The sequence below is a fragment of the Pseudopodoces humilis genome, chromosome 2, assembly GCF_049639895.1.
Source record: "Pseudopodoces humilis isolate 2021_Gansu_Grassland_sample_001 chromosome 2, ASM4963989v1, whole genome shotgun sequence".
NCBI lineage: Eukaryota > Metazoa > Chordata > Aves > Passeriformes > Paridae > Pseudopodoces > Pseudopodoces humilis.
Window position 1 is genome coordinate 30,176,254 of NC_142201.1, and position 18,195 is coordinate 30,194,448.

An 18,195-nucleotide genomic window follows, 5' to 3' on the forward strand; every position below is an offset into this window, starting at 1 on the left:
AGAAAGACTGAAAGAGCAAAAGAGTGTTTTTTTTGGAAAGCCAGGAAAGAGCTGACCTACTTGTACAGTCAGATCCAGACTGACAGAAAACTATGCAAGAAAACTTGTTACAATTTATCTTTCATATGCAATGGTATATTTGGTGGCCATTGCTCAGTAATAAACTACATAAATCTGGCCAAACTAACACTAGAAAACATTTCAAAGACCCTATGGCCGTGGCTCTTTTTGGCTAGCAGAATGGGTAAGGGAGTGGTGGGTGTTTGTGTATCTCCTGCTCAGGGCTTTCCAGTGGATTCCAGTTTACAAATCATGGTGCAGATCAGTAGCACTTTAATTACATTTAGCTGTGGTAAAAAAAACTTAGTTTCTATATTGAACAGGAAGATTAAGTTGTTCTGTAAAGCAAAATATTAATCCTCTCCCTTGACACCTCTGATGGTTGTTGATGTTGTCTTGCATATTAAAAATACATGATTCTACCCTGCTTTCCACATAAAATCATCACAACCAAAAGAATTATTTTGCTAGCTTCCTGACCTGTCAGCCAGCACACAGCCCAGTTTGCAAATTGCAGGGCTGTGACTGAAGATGAAAAATGCCCTGAGCTCGTAGCTAGGGCTTTGAAAGGGTCTGGTTGCCCACTGTATGAGGGAAAAGACATCCTGAGAGACAAGACTAGGAGATGTAGGCTTTTAAAATTGTGTAGCTCTTCACCAGGGAAAGGTCAGCATGAGGAAGACAGTATTGTGAAGAAACGTGCAGTGGTGTCACTTAATTGCTGGCATTGGTTTGATATTGCTGCAAGTACCAGCACTAAGGAAATAACAAAAGGCAAAGGGTATGAGGTTCTGTCAGAAAATAATGAATACAGTAATGAGAGAAAGAAGCACAAAAGAACCATAATAGAGAGGGCTATGCAAACACAGGCAGAGGCACAAGCATGACAAACACACTGGCTGAGCTGAGAGCTTTGCAATGACATCAGAGGCCACAGTATTTGGCCAGCTTTGGTCCTAGCTGAGTATTTCCTTCTTCCAACACTTGAATAAAATAGGTTGTTCTGCATATTTAACGGAACCTGCATTCCCATGTATTACAAAATTGATCCTATGACCTCACAACTTTTCCCTGCTTCTTACTCCTGTGGTCTCCAACCCCACTTCACTTCCGATTCCCCCATCCCTCCCATACCCCAATACCTCCAGTTTCTCCTCTCCTCATTCATCCTGCTTAGCAAAATCTGCAGCTGGGCAGAAGCTGCACTTGGTACTGCCTAAGTGATGGCAACCAAACCAAAGAACAACTGGACCCATGCAGAAATATTACCTTCATTGGTGGCAAATGAAGTTAGGGTCACTGTCAGATGCCCAGACACTTTTTCTAACATCACAGAGAGAGTGTGACTACCTCTGAGAGCTGTATCCGTGAAAATTCCCGTTGGGGCGCTGCAATAAGGTATCAGACAAAACACAGTTAGAATGAGACATAGACTTCACCAGCCCTGTATGTCAAACTCAAAGGAAATTTGGGAAAAAATTATTCAGATGTGGGGTGGGTTGACCCTGACTGGACACCATGTGCTCACCAAAGCTGCTCTATTACTCTCCTGGACACAGAAGAGAAAATACAAGAGGATCATGGGTGGAGATAAAAACAGGGAGACATCACTCACCAGTTACTTTCATGAGCAAAACAGACTCAACTTGAGAAAATAAATTTAACTTATTACTAATCAAATCAGAGTAGGACAATGAGAAATAAAATCAGATCTTAAAAGCATCTTCTCCTCACCCATCTCTTCATCCTGGGCTCAACTTCACTCCCAAATGCTCTACCTCCTTCCCACCAGCAGTGCAGGGGACCAAGGAATGGGGGCTGCAGTCAGGTAATCACACCTTGTCTCTGAGACTCCTTCCTCCTCAGGGAGGAGACTCCTCACATTCTTCCCTGCTCCAGTGTGTGGTCCCTCCCACAGGAGACAGTCCTTCATGAGCTTCTTGTGAGTCCTTCCCACAGGCTCTGCTTCTTCATAAACTGCTCCAGCATGAGTCTCCTCCACAGGCTGCAGTCCTTCAGGAACAGGCTACTCCAGCGTGGGTCCCACACGGGGTCACAGGTCCTGCCAGCAAACCTGCTCCAGTGTGGGCTGCTCTCTCCATGAGTCCCCACGTCCTGCCAGGAAATACTAGCAAATTACTCTGTGAAAAAGAACCCTAACAGTCAATGTATTGTGTTATCCAACTGCACATCTTCAGAGTCCCAGTTAGCTGGTTTTTCCCATTGTACCCTGACTTCTTTGGAGTGGCTCTTGAGCCTGTCATCTGCAATGGTTTTACTGCAGCTGCCAACATTGTCTTTCTCATGGATTGCATTTGCATTTCTGTCATCCTTCCCCCACAAGGAAACCAAAGCATTTAAAAACTCATAATGGCTGAAATTATTCTACAACATCACAATAAATATCATTTATCCCTGTTACCCAGAAAGGGAAACTTAATCAGTGGAGTGATTCACCAAAATTCCAACTAAGAGGAGAGAACTCCTTTTCTGGCCACCCACTATTCAACAGGGGAAATCCTACAAAAGTTCATTTGAAATTTATTTTGAAATTCAAGAAATCTGGACACATCTTCTGCTTGTATCTAAAAAAGTCGGGAAAGAAGTCACATGAGATGAGGCAGAAACTGTGAAAGTCCTCCCAGTTCTGTGGCTAAAGATCTGTGGACTGACTGTTTCCACTGTGTGTTTTCTGTTACACCCGCTGACACACACTCACCTGTTTCAGGAGACACACACAGTGCTTAGCTTGTGAAACAGTGTGCTAACAGCAATCCCATAGCAAGGTGAGTAGCATGTTCTGTGTTAAGAAAAAAGGCTAAGAAAAACAAAGGTTGGCACAAAGTTGCCCATAAAAAGAAGTCAAAACTAGAGAATATTTAGCAGTTCAACAAATGCCAGCCTCCCACAATGGTACCTGCATGCATTTGACAGGTTACATGAAAAAATCAAAACCAATCTGGCCAAGAGTGAGGGTAAAATAGCCAAGTTATTGTAACAGGTAATTATATTTTACATTCCCTTATCCAAAAATATTATCTTTACCCTGTCTGTGACATTCAACTATGCTTAGGCTATACACATTTGTAAAATACGTAAGATTCAATCAAGTGAGGATGAAGTTGGTAAGAACTGATAAAGCATTAATGGCCAGATTTTCTACTCTGATAGGCTGGACGGATGCATTTCTACCATCTGTACAGGCTTCGTCCTTCCTCTCCAGACAGAAGTATGTTAACTGACAATTAGCATAAAAGCAGCTACAAATGCTTACGGTGGGGTAATCCATTAATATCCAGTTTGGCTAAATCACAGACATTCTGTTTCCTCACAGTACGTATGCTGTTTCCCTTGTTGCTGCATTAGCATACGTTGCCGAAAGTAGAACTGATGTGAACTCTGCTGGCAAAGCACTCAGGAATCCATATTCCCTCTCACACTCAAGCAAATCAGTGCTCATGGTAATAATTCATCACTTAGAAAAGACCTAAGTTACAGATAGAAAATCCTTGAATATATGCCAACTGTTACTGTTGGTTTCTTGTTCCAAATTTCCATAATGCAGATGAGCTCCAGGGCTCCAGGCTCCGGAAGGCTGACAAACGTATATTGTAGCAACAGCTTCCTAGCCAGCAAGTTCACCATCTGGATATACTTTCTCAGCTCTCTGCTGAAATTGAAGGGTGACCTAGAGATTATGGAGTGGATGTATTCCATCCTGTGTGGATGCCCTGCTCATGCCTAAATTTTAGGTGGCTTTAGCTGCCCTCTTACAGTGAATTCTGAGTTTTCCTAGAGGTCCATGAAGGCATTGGTGGCTTTGAGGTCATCCAGAGCTTTCCTCATCCTGTTCAGTAAAATTTAGGCACCTTAGCTGGGTAGACACAAACTCTACCAGTGGGAAGGATGAGATCTAAAAGCACTGTGTCAAGGTGTTGGCAATATCTGGAACTTCCACTGCAAGACAGCGACCTCCAGAAGGTCACTGTCCAGAGTGTCCTTCAGCTTCCTTCTGTACAGCAGTGGAAGAACGCTGGTAGCAGAATCCTGCCTCTTCTGAAGGCAGCAGCAAGTTTTCCAGAGGTGCCCTTACAGCTGCTGCTCTGTGGAAACTGAGAGTGAGGTCTTTGTCAGCAGCAGACAGATGATGCGTAATGCTCATGTGCATGGACTAGGTTGGGACTGATCCAAAACCCACCCGACTCAATGAGCAGCATATCAGGCAACACCAAAACAGCCTAACCAACATAAGAATTTCTCACATTTTTTTCAGAAGAAATAGGTGGATTTTTGGCTTAACACAGTTCATTAAAAGGTAATGGAGAAAAAGACACCCATCAGTAAAACAGTCACATTCAACCTCTGCGCCTCCTTGTCTGCTAGGCAACATAAACTCATGTGTAGACAGCTATTAGCATCCCGCGACACACAAGAGGAGCAGCATCTGCACACTCCCTAGGCCCAGAATTCAAGTTCAAGGTGATTCAAATTACTCTAAATCCATGGTAGAGCTACACAGAAGTCTTACACTGGACTGCAGCTTTCTCAGGTTACCCAGAGAACATTAATTACAGCAAACAACATCAGCCTTACTGTTTTTTGGCAGAGGGGGAGAAAGGAGGGAGGAGGACTAGGCCTGACTCAGCAGAAGCAGTGCCACCCCACCTGCCAGCAGCCTCCCTCCCACTGTCTGTGCTATGTAACTAAGTTGTGTTGGGAAAATACATTATTTTGGACCCAGGATGGGGATCATCACAAGCCAGCATGCCAGGACCCATATGAGTCATAAGGAAATGTGGAGAGGCATCCCTTGGGCCTCTGATGCTTCTCAAGCATTTGTGTACTTGACTTCTGGCATTGAGTGCCTAAGCCAACATAGCAAAGAGGGCTTCCCTAGCCCCACGTACAGAAGCGAAAGATGAAATCTTTAACATGTCAAAATGAATGTGAAAAAAAATATCCATTGGCAGAACTGTGCCCTGATCACTGCCTTACCTGTCTACTGCTGTTGCTGTTTTGCTTTTTCTGAAATTACTACTGTTCCTTGAGCAGGGTTTTGGAGAAAGCGAGTGGTGTACAGAATACACTCTCGATAGCAGAGCTGTAGGGCCCTAGAGGAATTTCCTTCCCTTTCCATTGCTCCAGGGTCTGCTGTCCCTGGTAAAGTCTGCATCCTCTAAGTATCTCCTCTTGTGGAGTTTCTCTGCCTGACATTTGTCACGTGTCAGTGACAAGAAAAGTCAGGTCAGGATTGACCCCCTGCTTGCAAATGCTCCAGCAGTGCCCCTGCAGCCCTGTGGCTGCCTCCACAGCTGTCTGTGTGTGTGGCAGGAGTGGTCAGTGTTAGCAGTGAATAAAGCATTGATGTGTCACATCTGAGCAGTTTCCATACTGACCCATTTCTGATGTCATTTTCTTCTTCTCTTTTAAAGGGAAAAGTGATGTAGAGCCAAAGACCCCAGAGAAAAGCGCAACCCATACATCGTAAGTCACATTTCCGTTTAAGATTGGAGAAGGCAGCTGTGTTTTTATCAGATTTGTTGGGGAAAATAGAATTTGTTTGTTTTCATTAAGATAAAGCTCTTTCACTGATGCTTTTCGTAAAACAGCTTTTTAGATAATGACTAAACATTAATTATTCCTAGAACTTCTGCATGCTAGTAAGTCAGCAATCTTTGCAAGTGAAATGGCTCCATATCACGCTGAATAGATATGAGATTATTTTTGTGGGTGTGCAAGGCTGGCCTTTAGAACCTTACTTCAGCATTACCTTAATGCTGCTGGAGTTTGTCACACTTGCTAAAAAACACCATGTCACATATGCCTTTGATGTACTGATGTAATTTTAAAAGACTGCAGTCTGCAGCTTCACCTCTGAATTACTTGAAATCCAATTACAGTTATCTCTGGTCTCTCACGATTTTGTTGATGTTTTTGAATTAACAAAAGAAGTCAAGAAATAGATAGGAACAGGCCCTTGTAATATATCAGTGTTCACCTTCACTTTACTGCAACAATAGAAGCTTTTACCATTTTTTTTTACTCTAGTATACAAAAGACTGAATTGTTTTGCCAACATAAACCAGTCTATGAAACAGATGGGCTGCAAGTTAAAAAAAAATTTAAAATAGCATCAGTCTTCCAAACTAAGCGAGATAAGTGAATTCTTTTAATAACTACCAGGCAGGAGCATTATGAATTTCTGAAAAATCATTCACCTTTTTAATCCCATTTGAGAGAGGGAAGTTCTTGTAGCAGTCAGTCATGTGAGTTTTAGAGTGCATCTGGCCCATAATTTATGTTTTCTGATTCCTGTTATTTAAATTCAGAGCATTATATCATGTAAATCTCACAAGGTGTCACCATTTGTTACATGGCCAAAAGTAGTCACAGAAGGAGGTACAATAACAATGATTTATTGTGGGACGTTTCGATTTCTGCTGCAAATACGCATTAAAAATCTTCTGAAAATTAATCTAGAAAAAGATTTGACACGGTGTAAGAAATGGCTTGTCCTGCAGATTGTGTTGTGGAATGTAATTATAGTATGCAAGCACATTTAGGCAAACTTATTAAATGAATTAAGCATTAGTAACCTTATGCCTTCTGATAGTATGATTGCTGGGAACGTTTAATAGAATTATTTCAATAATTACCATTTTTAAAAATAATATTGCAAAAAAGACCAAAAGAAGAAGGGTTTTAATGCCATCTGGAGGTATTTTGGAGAAATGAACACATTTATTTTTACTGATATTTAGCAATATGTGAAACATAAGCCATCCTCCACTGGTTTTTTTTCTAGGTATTATTTTATTGATGAGGAATGCTCTTTTCTTCTCCTTCACTGGATTAAAATCCTGTAAGGTTTCTGAACCAACCACGACAGTGGTATCTCTGAACCCAAAATACGGGTTCAGAGGTACACCCCGATATGGTTATGGGTTGGATTTGAGACTACAGACTGATACAGTGTGTCAGAATCTGGTTAGGTGTGAAAGGTTACTTCGCTAATTAGAGATCTTGCTACCTTCTGAAACTGTGCTGTCTGCTAGATACAGTATATTTATAATGCTTAGCTTTAAATTGTTACTATATTCTAAGGCTACCACACAGCATACATTGGTTCCCAGAACAATTTTTAGAGGCAGAAACAACTGGCTACTGTTGATAAATTACTGGATTCAGGAACCGAAGGTCCTTCTAGTTAGAGAAATTCCACAGAAGCGGAAGCAGGAGAAAAAAGAGGAGATGAGAAGAAGGGAACCAACAAGTGTTGTGTCAAAAGAAAAGGAAGAAAGTGAAAGGGATATAGTTAAGAAGTAGGAAAAGGAATTGCAAACATCAAGTTTTTGGAAAGAGGTACAAAACTGAGAACAGTAGAAAAGAGAAACAGAGATCAAAAACTGAAGACAAGTAAAAGCCATTAGCAAACTAAAGATGTACGTGTTACTCAGCAGAGGGCTGGATCTGTGAGTATTAGTGAAGGAAAGTAACTCACGCTAGTACGTAGGTACACACCAATGCCCCAGTTCTCTTTATGCTACCCTGCTGCTGGCCTTTCCTGGGTTTCTTCTCTTATCCACCATCTTCTAGGACAGTTTTTTATCCCTGGCATCTCAGGCAGTCACGAATACAGAATTCCTCTGTTCTTTTGGGGCCATAGAAATTCACACCTGTGCACACAATGCACACGCAGGAGAACCTGCAGTGCACACCTGCACATGGATGTGTGAGCCTGTGTGACTGGTCTGTCTGCAGATGGATGTTCTCTTCCCTGGTGCACGTGGAGAAGACCATACCTGGGCAAGAGCTCCAGCAGTGCCCAGCTGGGAACCTCAGGGGAGTGCAAAGGGCACGAATGCTGCCAGGGGTCCCTGTGGATAAAAAGGCTGTACCCTCTTGCAAGATGTCACTCCCCTCAGAGTGTCAAAGGAGCCCAGTTGGCATCTCCTGGCAGGGGTGCTAAAAAGGAGCAGCATTGATATAGGAGAGAGATGGCATGTTCAAGCCTGACAAAGAGAAACTGTGGATGCACCTCACTGTGAATCAGTGTTTCCCTGTGAAAATGGAACAAACAGCAACAAAAAAAAAACCCCGCAAAGTGATGTTTGCCTAGAGGAAAACTAGAGAAAAGATGGAGAGGATTAAATTAAAGTTTTTTTCTTGAAAATGTCTTTTTTATTTTCCTCAGGCATGTTACAAGCCTCACACTCTAGCCAAGTTTATATGATTCAATGGCAGTTAATTCAGCCCTGGTGCAGATATACTACCTCCATCCAAACATTATTTATGCGGCTTCAAAGGACAGGTTGATTACCCTCCTGAATCAGGCAGTGAGGCATTTGTGAACCAAGAATTAACATGACATCTCCCCTTAAGATAACCCTCATGCCTTGCCCACTGGGCTCCAGGTCCTCAAAAACAAGCATGACCCTGAGACCTGGAGGTGCTATCAGAGGACCCAGGACCAGAGGTGCTATCTGTAACCTCTCAGAGAGTGCAGGATGTGTAGTGCTCTGTTCAGAGGCTTTGGGTACAGCATCATGTGTGGGGGCTTTTCCTGTATGTCTAACTCCTTAGATAGACTCTTTACAACGCAACTCTCCACTGATTATAATACTAAACATTAAAAAAATAGTAGGCATTAGATGATGCATAGTAATTGATGTAGCATTCTAATGAGGCAGATGAATAAGGGCAGTTATTGCAGTGCTAAGGATAGTGGAGATGGATTTAGGAGAATAAAACTGATGCAAAAGTGGCAAGGAAAATCTAAGCAGAGCTGTATCGTTTTGTACAATATTCCTATGGCTTTCACTGCCATGGCATTCACAATAATCACCTGAACTGGTACTGAAAAATCGCAATAAAAGGTGCAAACAATACAAAAGTGTTAAGCTGTCTCGAGTCTTCCCAGGTTGATTCATGTTCCTTGTAATTGAATGCTTTTAAAGCCACGAGCATTCTGTATTTGAAGGGGTTTTATTGTCATTGTACTTAATATATATAGCTCTCTATGGGTCATATGGTTATAGCTTTGCTGAGCATTTCCAAACTTTTAGGACTGATCAGAAATATCTAGTGATGTTTTGTTCTTTTGGTTTTGTGATCAGAGGGTCAATTTTCAAGGGTCAGAAAATTTTCACAAATTTTGTTAAAAACATCTAATTTTTATTAAAATCCTTTCCCCCCTCCCAGTTTTACCACCAGAGTCTTGAGGGCTGCATTAAGACATGGGTGTGGATGAAGGAAGAGCGGTCTTTGGTTCATCAATATTTGCAGTTACAGGATTTTAGTCTTTTTTTGCCAAATTTCTATGTCCTTTCATTAAGCCTTAATTGTTGCAATTAAAACTTTTAATTTTATAAAACTTGTCTACAAGGCAAAGTGCTTACAAGCAGTGCATATGTTTCAGAGGACCTTGCAGAGTCACAGAAACTCCTCCCTGAGCTGGGGGTCTCGGATCTTCCACCTTCCCACGTGCAAAATATGACAAAAGTTAAAAAACTGCACAAATATACAAAGCACTCAGCATGACTCCCGCTCTTGGAATGACTTTCGATGTACTGTCTGTTGCAATGTTCTTCAGTACCTTTGTGTTTGTAAATGATTTCCAGTTCAGACTACCCAAGGTTAATCATGCCTGACTGTGATTCACTGCTATGCATTTACCTCGACATTTCTAGTGCACTTACTTAATGATATCAGGGCTAGCAACTAGATACCTCAGTGCTGTCTCTTTATTAACCCTCCCACAATTATTTTCATGCTGAGCTGCTCCAGATTTTTCCCTCCCTTTTTACAAGAGAATTAACTAAGATTGAGGGAGGCTTTTATAATTTATGGCAGTTGTGCAGGTTTTGTCCTTTACTAATACTCTCTGGGAATCACAGTGATCACAGAGAGTGTGTGTCTGTGTGTGTGTGTGTGTGTGTGTGTGTGTGTTGGCTTGTTTGCTTTTGCCAGGCAGAAATAGATGTTGGCTGTGTTCCTTCCCTGTACTGGTCCCCAGCATCACGTGCAGAATGATTTGCTCAGGGGGATCTTTATTAACAGCACTAAAGTCAGCAGCTTCTAAGCTGCCCATTTGCAGACATTAGTGCTACAGTTTCTTGTCCATCCAACACCTGCTCATCATTCTCACAAGCCTGGTTCTCCTTCAGGAAGGAAACATCACATTGGAGAAGCATCACTGTGGTTCTTGCTTGATGTGACACATTTTTATTGGCACAAGCATCGCATGTTGGTTCTTTCTTCCTCTCTTCTGTCTTGCCCCTTGTATCTCCAGAGTTACAGTTAGTTATTCCACAGCCAAAATCACCTGCTGCTTTTCCCTTCTGCAGTGGGAAGACTGAGGCAGAGGGATTACAAGGTGCCTGCAGAGAACAGAGAGAACCAGTCTCAAATACAGGCAATGAGTTTGAGCAAGTGCTGCCAGGTCACCATCCAGCTCTTAGCCCTCAGGGAGCTTGTCCTCTCACACCTGGCTGACGTGTGGGCTTGACCTTAAGTCTCTCAGGCAACAGCTGCAACCTGATGGGATGTTGGGAGTTGGAAGAGTAGCCTTAATCCCATCTCACTTCACTGAAAGCCCTGGTGAAAGTTATTTTAAGTTAACCTTGGGCTTTTCCCCAGCTAAAATAATTAGACCACCTTGAAGACTGTCTCATTAATATTTGTACAAAGTGTTGAAAAATGTAATGTCCTGTAAAAAAGCTGAGGGTTACTCACCCAGAACAGTAAAGGAAATGGGCAGTAGTTCAAGCTTTCAAAGACAGACTTGGGTAGTAAGTGGTGAATGTCCTGAGGAGTGCCACATGTAGGAAAAAAAGGGAGAGCAGAAGCTGCTGCCTTTCCCAGATACCTGCAGACCTGATGATCAGTGGCAGCTCCTGCCTCATCATCATTCTCCCGTCCTCTCCCCAGAGTTTCAATCTTGGGACAGGGGTCACACAGTTTAAATTAGAAGGATTTGGCTTTAGTCTTGCTGTACTGGAGGGAGAGATGGACAAAGCATGCAAGCTGCAGAGGAAAAAACCCTCCAGCAGTACATCTTCAATATCATTCTTTTTTGTTTGCCAAGAGGACCATGGTGGATCAAGTCAATTGAACCAGAAAATAGCTAACAGATGGGCCTGGAGGACAATGGAAAGGGTGAAATCCATGCTAGTGAGGAAGCTGATTCAAAAAAAAAGGGCTGCACAAACTTTATGGGATATAATCCACTTTTTAGCTTTAAGATTAAGGCACTGGGGCAATTTCCTAATCTCTCACAGCTGAGTTTGTGGGCATTTTAGATGGCAAGGACATCTGCAGCAGACACATCAGCCAGTGATTTGGTGAAAACTCTTTTAGTAACTCCACAGGCTCTATCCAGGGCTGTCCTGAAGCATATCAGTCTGCTCATGAGCCACAGATGACCCTGCTCTGCTGAGAAGCACAACTTACAAAGGATGGTATGAACATGAAGTAGCACCCTTTATGATAATTTTTGGGGTTTTTGTTTGTTTTTTAAAAACTTCAATATGTCAGTGTTTTTTAATGTATATCTGTGATGTTTCTGAGAGAAGTCCTGCAGTCCATGAAAAAAAAAAAAAAGAGAAGAAAGAAAACAACCCCTTACTATGATGAATGAAGGCAGTGTTTTTCAGAGTGATGGAGGTCTTTAAAATTGCAGAAGTGAAAGTCTGGTGTTTATCCATGAACTAAGTCTCTGGCAGAAGAAGAAGGCTGGCTTCATTGCACTATTCCACCTGTTTACTTGAGCCCCAGAGCTTGCAGAGCTAACCCCTAACACTGCCAGATTCTCACTCTGCTCAGCCAGTCCAGCAAGGGCAGCTAAAATTTTAAAACCTCCTCCTCAGCTCTCAAATTTCCATGAAGAAGTTCCTCTTTTCTGCCCTCTCCCCTGAAATATTACCCTTATTCCATGTACAGAGTGTTTCTCAGTGTGTTAAATATATAGACTGTTAAGGATGTAATTTTACCAGAACTTCCCACTCTCAAAAACAAAGTGATTTCACCTGTGGGATGCATCAGACTCACTGTGGTATTGTCACAATGCTGATGTGAACCTTTCCTGCCAATTCCTAACCTTTTCTGAGCACAGATTTTTTGAGTTTACTGAGCACAATGCTGCTGATAGTTCACAAAAGAACCCTATTGTAAGTTGATACCAAGAAGTCTGTTTTCTTCAAATGCTATAAAGACATTTTCTTGGAAGACATTTGCTCACACACAGCTTGACTGATTCTGTCTTTAAGGTCTACAAAGTTAAGGAGAAAGAATAAATTTGTATTATTGGTCATTTTTTGGCCATGTAAAAAGTATAGACACATAGTAGTCAAAGTGGATACAAGTAAAAATAATCTTTAAATACTACCTGAAATCATAAAAAGATTTCAAAAACATGATCTTCCTGAAAGAAGATGAGTTGGAGCTGATTTGTTTGGTTTAGAAAGAAACCATATGGAAACCCAATCCGAACTTAATTGCAGCTGTGGTTTTCTTGGGAGATAATTGAGCTTCTGTTGATTTCAAGTCAGACCAAAAAAAGCATTATGTGAGATGTCAACAAAAATGGGGATAGGTGAATGCTAAATAAAAACACTACTGAGGTCTGGGGAAGTTTTGTTTGACTTAGATGGGGTGAGATAGGGCTTTCACTGTGCTATTTTTAAATGCTGTCCCTCTCTTTTACCAGATATAACAAATAGCTTGCATTTACCACCCTTGTGGCTCAATGCAGAGTTTTATTTATAAAGTGCCCTTGATGCAGGCCCTCTTGTGTAGCACCTTCACCTTTACTATCCACCTGTACTCTGCACACTGTAGGGAAAAATAGTTGCAGGAAGCTGCCCTTATTTTGATGCCGCTCTTGGCTGATGGGGAAAGCAGTTTTATGCAGGAGAAGCCTTCACTCCAAAACAGCAGCTTGTGTCCCATTGGAAAACTTACTATAATGCAGGTCATTATTTCTAATTTTATACCAAGTCAAAAAATGTTTCTATATCACCAGTGTTCATTGAATGCCATTTGGAATAAAGCTGACCAACTTAACCAGATAAAATGTCATCATGCTTGAGGAAATGTTTTCCTGTATTAAATTGAAAACACATTCTTTTTCTCTTAGGCGCTGCTTTCCTTGGACTTTGTCATTTGTTAGGGAGTAATTAGGAATTTCTTACGTATTGTGAATTAGCTCGGAATACGGTGGTCAAAGAGGGGTTTCTAGGAAAATCAGGAGATGCAAGTACCTGGGAAGAAGTCAGTTTCATTGGAAATGCCTCCAAGAAGGCAGACACCATCAACCCTGCTCCCTATTTCTTCTCTGAAGAAAATGACAAATGGAAGCTCAGCACGTTGAAGTCGTGGTGTGTGTGGTGGTGGTTTTTGCTGGGCTGAAATTCCTGGTTGCCAGGGTAACACATTTTGGAAATTCTCTACCCTGGGTGAAAGCTGCTGCAACTTGAAACCCGCCATAGCTGATGCTTGGCGGGGGCACCACCACTGCTGGGTGTGGGGGGCTGCTGGCTTTGCCCAGGGGCTTGGGGCAGGGAAACAAAACAAAATGGGTCCAAAAGAAGGGAAGAGTGATTGGGAGTGTTTGATACTTCCAGACTTACAGGATGGCATAAGCTGATTCTTTTCTCCACACCATGTCAGCCAGAAGATGTGGGGGGGTTACCTCATCTCAGGGCTGAATTGCTGGGTGATGGGAAGAGGAGAGGTGTGTGTGCGCCTGGAGGGTGGGGAGAGGAGGAGGGTGAGAGAGGAGGAAAGAGAGATACAGGGTTCTGGCCACCTGCCAAGAAAAATAACTAACATTTTGCAAAAGAGAAATCCTAAGACTGAGGTCATAGTATGGAAAAAGTCTGTTTCACAGACTCTTGAGCCTGAATACAGGCCAAGTTTTTTAGGTTTTTTTTCCCCCCTAAATGCAGGCATCCTATTAACATTTGAACACTAAAGCTCGTCCAGGAATGGAAAGATTTTGGAATCTGAAGTGCCTTAGTTTTATACTTTATTGGTACACAGATATAATTTTTTAACAACAAGAAAGTGAGTTTCTGAATGAGAAGCTCCCTCATTTTGCTGTTAACTTATTTTATGACTACGAAGAACAAATTAAAGGAATCTAAAGAAGCGTCTGTTTCTCCCAGAGAGTGACCAACTCGAAAAAAAAGAGACATTTCAAGATTGGTGGACAACTTTTAATTTGCCATGCAAATTACAAAAAGATACTGAAACCAGAAATGATGATGAATTTTCCTGTGTGGAAAAGTCCGACTGTTCAGCCATGAATAGCTATAATTTTTTTAAACCTTTATAGTGGCAGGCTGGCAGTTTCATGACAAATTACTTTTCATACCTAACTAAACAAATTATTGAAGTTCTTCTGCCTTAATCTCGATTTGGATTAAAAGTCAGAGTGTGGATATTTTTTAACTGGGGAAAAAATAACCCTTTGGATTTGTTAGGATGTTATTGCAAGCAAGTTTTCTGGTCTTTGATTTGCTAAGCTACAACTGGAGTCTGCCTTCCTCGGGGTAAGAATATTTCCACATTATCATTTCACCTGCGGTATTTTAAGAGGGAGAATATTATTTCTCAGCATGTATCTTGGCTTTGTGTTCTTTGTTTAGCATTCAGACAAGCTTCATCTCCCAAAAGAGATGTGGAATATATTTATCAGCAATTTCAGAATTGATGATAGATTTGACAAGCAAGCAGGGTGACACACCGAAGCTATCAAAGCTGGAGATGAATCAGGACAAAGGTTTGGATGAGGTATATTGTTCCTGAGATTCAAAAGGGTTATACTTACTGATCATTCCAGAATCAGGGCAACTGTACCACTGACTTACAAAGATAAAAGCTAAGTTTTTCCAAAGAAAAAAAAAACAACCACATGGTTTGATTGGCCCACAGACTTTTTATAGCAAAATGGTTCAATTACAGCTGGCATTTCTGCATGCTGATTTTTATTAGTTTTGTAAGATATTTTGTCAGGATTCATTTGTGCTGATTCCCCCTTTCATGGCATAAACTGTAAGCAATTGTTGGTAGAGAAAAGGAGTCTTGACATATTTCTTCAGAGACACACTCCAGGAGGTGGTGTGATAGATCAGGTATAATAAATTAAAACAGCACCAATCTGTTACCTGATAAACATGTGAGCTTACTGTATGTTTAATTGTACTAGAATTAGAACAATTCTGGGTAAAAATCCTATGCATTCTCCATCAGCTTTCCTTCTGTCAAAGCAAAGCAGACAAATCAGCACAAACATCTTTAAAGTATTTAATAGCACAATACAAAGTAGAAGCAAATTATCCTTTTGTACCTGGCTTGATGACCAATTTTTGTGGCATTTAAGTGGGCAGAGAGGGAACCTTCTGTTCTGAAGTCCCCCAGGGAGATGAGGCAGGCATCCAGATGTGTGATCTGTCTTGATGTAGTTCTGAAGGCCAAATACAGCAATAGCAAGGAAAAGGTCTGGGGCTTGGAACCCCAGAACATCACAGAACATACCCTCAAAAACAATTTGTCATTACTGTGGTATATACTGGTTTTAGTTGTTGGTCTTAAGAAACAAATCAGGTCCCTGCTCACATAAAATCTGTGTTTTCTTTATGACATACAAAAATGTGATATGAGGCACAAACTTTAATACTTGTAATAACTGTAAGCAACAGCAATTTCTATACACTTATATAGAAGACACAGTGAAGCCTTTTGCCACAAACTGTTAAAAAAATTTGGGTTTTCCTCTGCCACATGGGAAGATTTTGAAAATCTTATAAATAATTATAGACAAGCATGATGCCTTTTAGTTGGACTTCTTTCAGTATTATTGTTTGAAAGACCTCAAATTCCTGTGGGTACCTAAATTTCTGCTTGTGCTGTGCTGCCCATCTCCAGGTCAGTTAAAAAAGCATTTCCCTGAGAGCAGCAGGCTTTACTGTGAGCAGCCTCAGTAAAGCAGGATGACTTGCATGTGTAGAAAAAGGGCTTGCTACAAAACTGACTGCACATGGAGTGATCAGGGGGAAAAAAAGAGGACCCTGTGTTTGTCAGAGCAGAGGTCTGCTTCTGCTCCACGTCCCTCACAGCTGCCATCAGCACACTGAGCATCGCCTCCCGCAGCACAGGAATCCCAGCACGGCTCTGCTGAGCGAGAGGTCCAGCTCCGAGGCCAGGAAACGCACAGCCAGCTTAGGACAGATGTCCTGTCCTCTCCTGAGGAGTTTTACTCTTGCAGGCTTTGTATTCAAGAGAAAGAAACCCCTCGCTGAGCCTTGTATTTCATTACTGTCTAGGAGTGGCTGGCTGATGCCACTCCTCAGCAGACACACTCTTGTGAGGAGCCCCGCAGCAGCATCCTGTGACTGATGCTGAGTATGCAGGAGTCAGGGACCAAATTGCCACTTCAGAAGCCTGGGAGACAGTGGAATAAACAGAGAAGGGGGAAGATCAGAGGTATGGTAACAGAAGATTTATCATCCGGGATTTTAGGAGTTTCATTACTATATGTAACACGTAAGACTAAACAAATATAAAGACATACATAATACATAAATAATGAGAGGTAGGCAGAAAGCTGGATGCTAAAGGTAAGACTTGTAGAAGGACCTATAATACTGATATTATTTCAAATTTGTATATTTCCCTCAGACAAAAGTAGGTGGATTATTAGTAGCCATCATCTCCAGGCCTTGTGGAAAGATTATATAAAGCAACAGCCCTCCTTTTAAAATTATTTTGATTTATCTTTATCTAACAGAAATGGCCAAGTATCACTTTAGCATGATATCATTTGGCTCAATGACATTGCAGAGCTATGAACCCAATGTGAGAAGAACAACTCTTTCTGTGCACTGAAGAACATAAAAGCCTGGGTGCCTAGCTGCAAAGCAAATACCTCCTGCTCAAGCCGCTTATGTTTTTCTGCTTGAAGGAAATTAAAATCTCATCTCATTTCTTTGCATGCTCTTGTCATCCACTTAGATTTTTATTCAAATAAATCTCTGGTGCTTTTCAAAGAATGTCTTCTGTATGAGTTGCATTAGCTTTAAAGACTCACCAAGAGCAGCAGGATCCAGGCTGACATTCTCCCATCAGAGAAGGAACTGTATGTATCTTACCCTACAATTCTGCAGCTCAGTTAATTGAGTATTTGATGTCCTAAGAAGCTGCTGCCTCCCAAAGACAAGGAGAGGAAGCTGCCAGACCCCATTTCCATCTTTGGCCACCAGACACTGTGACGTTCTTCCCTCTCCCCAGCCCACACTGTTGATGAAATTAAGCAGCATGAAAAATTAACCCCAGTGTTGTTGTTTTGCAGCTGGGTAATGTGTGACCTCATTTGCTGCTGCAGGAGAATGTGTTTGATGTTTTGGTAGTGTGGCTCTGTGAATGGGGCAGAGGGGATCCTAGCAGAACAAACATGGGGAACAGCCCCACAACCCTGCCCACTCTCCAGGTACCCTTGGGCAACTTAGGCCCAAGGCAGAGTATGATTTCTGATTTTTCTCTTTCCCTGCCTTGTTATTTGCTGTCCATCCTCTGCTATCCACCACATCTAGTTTTTTCCCTTCATTTTCTTCTTTGCTGCAACCTCTCTGCTGTTTTCCTACCATCATATTTCTGGTTTTGTCAAGATTCACCACCTGCAGCCTCATTTCTTATTGTTTTTCACCTCTGTGGGCCCTCCCATTTTCTACTTCTGCCTTGCAAAACATGTCTCCTGAAAAACAGAAAAGAGATGAAAAGATCTATATAACAAGGGATGCAAAAAAGACACCCACAGTAGCTCAGGCATCTGGATTAGTGCATATAATCATTTGTCTCCTTTCTCCCTTGATTTTTCCATCATATCATCTCTGTTTAATGGTAAAGACTAACTTTCAACTCCTTTGTCAGGTGCCCAGGTACTGCCCCAATCTTCCTTTGGGGCACATAGTTTTTCATTACTTCTCTTTTAAGAATCACAGAAGGAAAATAAAATAAAAAGAGAGAGAGAGGGAAAGAGAGAGAGGGATTAATATGGAGAAAAGTTTTACTTAGCTAGAAAATGTTTTCCTTTTCTAACTTTAGGCATGATTGACAGATAGGTTTATTTAATCAAAT

At 41.6% G+C, this 18,195-nt stretch overlaps 1 protein-coding gene across 1 annotated transcript in view; it reads left to right on the forward strand.

The window, feature by feature from the left end:
* AFF3 (ALF transcription elongation factor 3) overlaps positions 1-18,195 on the forward strand; it is a 314,118-nt gene that overhangs the window by 193,243 nt on the left and 102,680 nt on the right. The window contains exon 7 of the mRNA XM_088051265.1: positions 5,493-5,544. Within this exon, the coding sequence (XP_087907391.1) occupies positions 5,493-5,544 (52 nt within the window). The remainder of the gene's footprint in view (positions 1-5,492; positions 5,545-18,195) is intronic.